Consider the following 3,614-nt stretch of genomic DNA (forward strand, 5'->3'; position numbering starts at 1 on the left):
GATGAATAAATTAGCTGTCACACACAAGTTATTATGAACTAGCTTTTTCTTCAGCTCTTCCTCTCTTCGAGGATATCCAGGGATTCTTGTTGGATTTTTGTTTTAAAATAAAATAATAATATAAATAATATAATATTTAGATAAGTTTCAAAACATTAAAACTCTATCTCCCTAGTTTTCTTTTAGGACTCTTGTTTATTCTTACTCTATAGGACTCTTCTGGATGCATAGATTCCAATCAAAGGGTTTTGGCAATACGGCATATATATTAGGTAATTTAGATTACCATATGTGTTTAGTCCCACATCGGATGGAGCTAATGATTATATGATTTACATATACATATATAGCTTCTAAGTGGGGTGTATGCCTGTAGAGAGTTAAGTGTGGATCACGCGCATGCACCGAGCTGGACTGAGTTGGGCGTGGTTGTGGTAGTGGTCCGTAGACCCTAGTCTAACCAGGCCATGGGGCACTATAATATTATATAAATAATATTAAGTGTCTATGATGGGACTTGGGGACTTGGGGACGTGGGTCTTGGGTCGTGGATCCAGAAAACCTAGTTTTGGGTTTTGCAGTAGGGAGGTGACTGATCATACAGTCACAACTCTCTGAAGGTGACCTCACGTACATATGTAGCTCTCTGAAGGTGTCCATACGAGCCTATACATAGAGGTGAAGCTCTGAACAAAGGACTTACTCTGATTTTGGGAAAAAACAGAAATTCGTATTCTAGAGTCAGAAAATTCCGTTTTTGTTTTCTTCATTCACGTGCTGTGTACTACCTTCGTATCTCCTTAGCAAGTAGATTATGTTGGAGTGCAAGCCTTCAGATCTAGGAGTTGTTGTATCTTGGAGGTGAGAACGTTAAGATCAAACCCAATCTACATTAAAGGGGGCGTTCAAATACCTTAAGGAAAAGTATTGTATGTATACCTCAACTCGCCCTGTTCGAGTTCGTGTTGATTTTCCTTCGCTTCTTCTACTACATTCGAGTAAGTGATTCTGACATAAAGTATACTTTATATATTCATTTCTCCTTGATTCTGTTATTGGTCTGTCTATATTGTGCCTCTGGTCTTCTGGTTCTAACAATCTTAAGGTATTTGAATCAGTATAAGACATGGTCAGTGACAAGGAGACACCCGCTGTTGATTCAACGGCCTCTAGCAAAACTCCTCCTGACAGTGTTGTTTCAAACACACAAGATGTCATCCCAATCCTGCAAACCAATGATTCTGTTCCTACAAATGTCATCCCACCAGTGCATATATTGAGGTCTTCTATGGACCACATGTGGATTATGTCAGAATTTGACAAGATAGACCAATTCGTTGGTCAAAATTTTAAAAGGTGGAAACAGATGATGTTGTTCGCTCTGACCCAAATAGGGGTCATTTTTGCTTTAACAGAGCCAAAGCCGGCACAAACAGAGAATCCAGAACTCGAGGCAAAGAGAATGGCATGGGTTCAAGCTGAATATCAGTGTAAGAAACCGGATTTTGAATACTCTTTCTCTGAACCTGTATAATGTGTATTGTACGTTTGAGTATGCCTATATGATTTGGGATGCTCTCTCGAAGAAATACACATTAGAGGATGCAAGCAGTGGTAAATATGTGGTGGCAAATTTCATAATGAATGATGATGAGGAAATTTCTCCACAAATTGACCAATATCAGGTTCTGATTGGCAAGTTAGCCAAGGAAAGGATGATTCTGCCGGATGCTTTTGTTACTCACTCTCTGATTGAGAAGCTTCCTAACTCTTGGAATACTTTTAAGTTGAATATGAAACACAAGAGGAAGGAGTGGACTTTTGAACAGGTTGTTGTTCGAATAAAAATTGAAGAGAGGAATAGAGCAAGGGACAAGAAAGAAAAGGGCAGTGGAGTTCAGAAAGTCAAGGCAAATCTTGTGGAAACTGGAAAGCAGTCAAACCTCAAAAGAGGTCTTCAAGTGAGGAAGGATAAAGACTTCAAGAAGAAGAATAGGAATTGCTTTACCTGTGGTAAACCGGGTCATTACAAGAAGGACTGTCGCGTTAAGAGGAAGGTTGAAAAACCAAGATTAATCTCATTGAGGAAGACATCTTTACAGCGATGATCACATAAATTAATTCAGTTGAAAAACCAAGAAACCGGGTCATTGATATTGGGGCAATGAGACATATTTGCAATGATCAGAACATGTTCTCAAAGTACACTCCAATTATTTCTAGAGATAAGGTCTTCATGGGAAATTCAGATTCCTCTTTTGTAGTCGGCAAGGGCCAAGTGACTTTGAAGCTTACATCTGGGAAGACATTGGTTTTGGACGACGTGCTTCATGTGTCACATCCAACCAGCCGGTACCCAATCTGGCATACCCGGGATGTGATCCACAGCCCCGAAGATCCATAGTTCAGGGACCACATCATCCACATCGATGATAATACAATCATGAACAGATAATAATAATAAACTAATAATGGATAATCATAAAATTCAGAAAAGAGATACCAAGGATAATCAGAGTATGGAAGTAAATATCATGTCAGATAAATTAAGAAGGCAGTGGGCGGAATCCACTCCTTCAAATAAGCGGAAGTGAGGTCAAAACTGAATAAGTACAAGTCTCAAGTTATGAAATTTAATTTAAGGTTATTACAATTCCTTTGAGTTTAACTGTCACAAAAAGGGGGGGTAGCTACACATAAGTCTCCTCCACAATAAATATGTTCTCTTCAATAGTGAAGACCTCAGAGACCCAATATGGCTGCTCCCATACTATCTCAGGGCTAACCCTAATACGCCGGAGGATCTGCTTCGGTACCGTCACCGAAGTCTTCATTGTAGCTAGCCTCCGGATAGTAGTATGAGGCATCTGGGTCCGCCTCAGGGAATGTGCCATCAGAGAAATCACCTGTAGAGTAGCCTAGCAAAATATTGCAACAGAAAAGGAATGAGTTCAAAAGAACTCAACAAGGAAGTTATTCCACAACACATAAGCCACAAGATAATCATAAAATGATGCAGATGATATGAGACATATAATGCAATATGATTCTACCCTAAGTATGCTGGTCATCTGTGGTAGACATGCTTTAAGTCATAACACCATACTTCTTTAGGTAGTCTCAGTCACTCATCACCGGGGGGAATTGGGTCATGCATCCCTCTCGGACAAATCCATGGTTGGGGGTTTCGGTCACCACTCTCTCACGTCACCATTTGGTACAAGTATTGGTGCATGTCAAGGTAAAGCCTAGCCCAATGCAAGTCATCTACTTAATCATATCATGTCAGTTCCAGATACGTCCATTCCTCCCCTCTCAGGATCCTTTCCGGTATCCTTCACACTAGAGTCACAGATATTACCCACCGGACTCATCAACCCTATTGGTCATCCACAAATGGTAGACGGGAAGCTCTCACGTCCCTCTCAAGGATCATTTCACCGGTCTTGAGTGCCCGTGAGCCCAAGTCTAGCCATTTGCAACCCTACCAATAAATGGCCCCTTTCGGGTAACCGTAATGCAATTTATGTCCTCTCACGGAGTGGATACCGGTCTTGAGCGCCCACAAATCCACACTACTACCATGGGTTGTTCGGTCTCAATGCCCTTCCGAA

General features: G+C 40.9%; 1 protein-coding gene across 1 annotated transcript; it reads left to right on the forward strand.

Annotated features, from left to right (window-relative positions):
* Nucleotides 1-1,126: 1,126 nt before the first annotated feature.
* LOC149022761 (uncharacterized) lies at nt 1,127-2,108 on the forward strand. Its single transcript, XM_089147696.1, has 2 exons — nt 1,127-1,528; nt 1,587-2,108. Exons 1-2 carry the CDS (start codon nt 1,127-1,129, stop codon nt 2,106-2,108), a joined length of 924 nt encoding a protein of 307 aa, XP_089003822.1.
* The last annotated feature ends 1,506 nt before the right edge of the window (nt 2,109-3,614 follow it).

Source organism: Hakea prostrata, chromosome 3 (assembly GCF_041222555.1).
Source record: "Hakea prostrata isolate BN-2017 chromosome 3, UWA_Hpros_2, whole genome shotgun sequence".
Lineage (NCBI taxonomy): Eukaryota > Viridiplantae > Streptophyta > Magnoliopsida > Proteales > Proteaceae > Hakea > Hakea prostrata.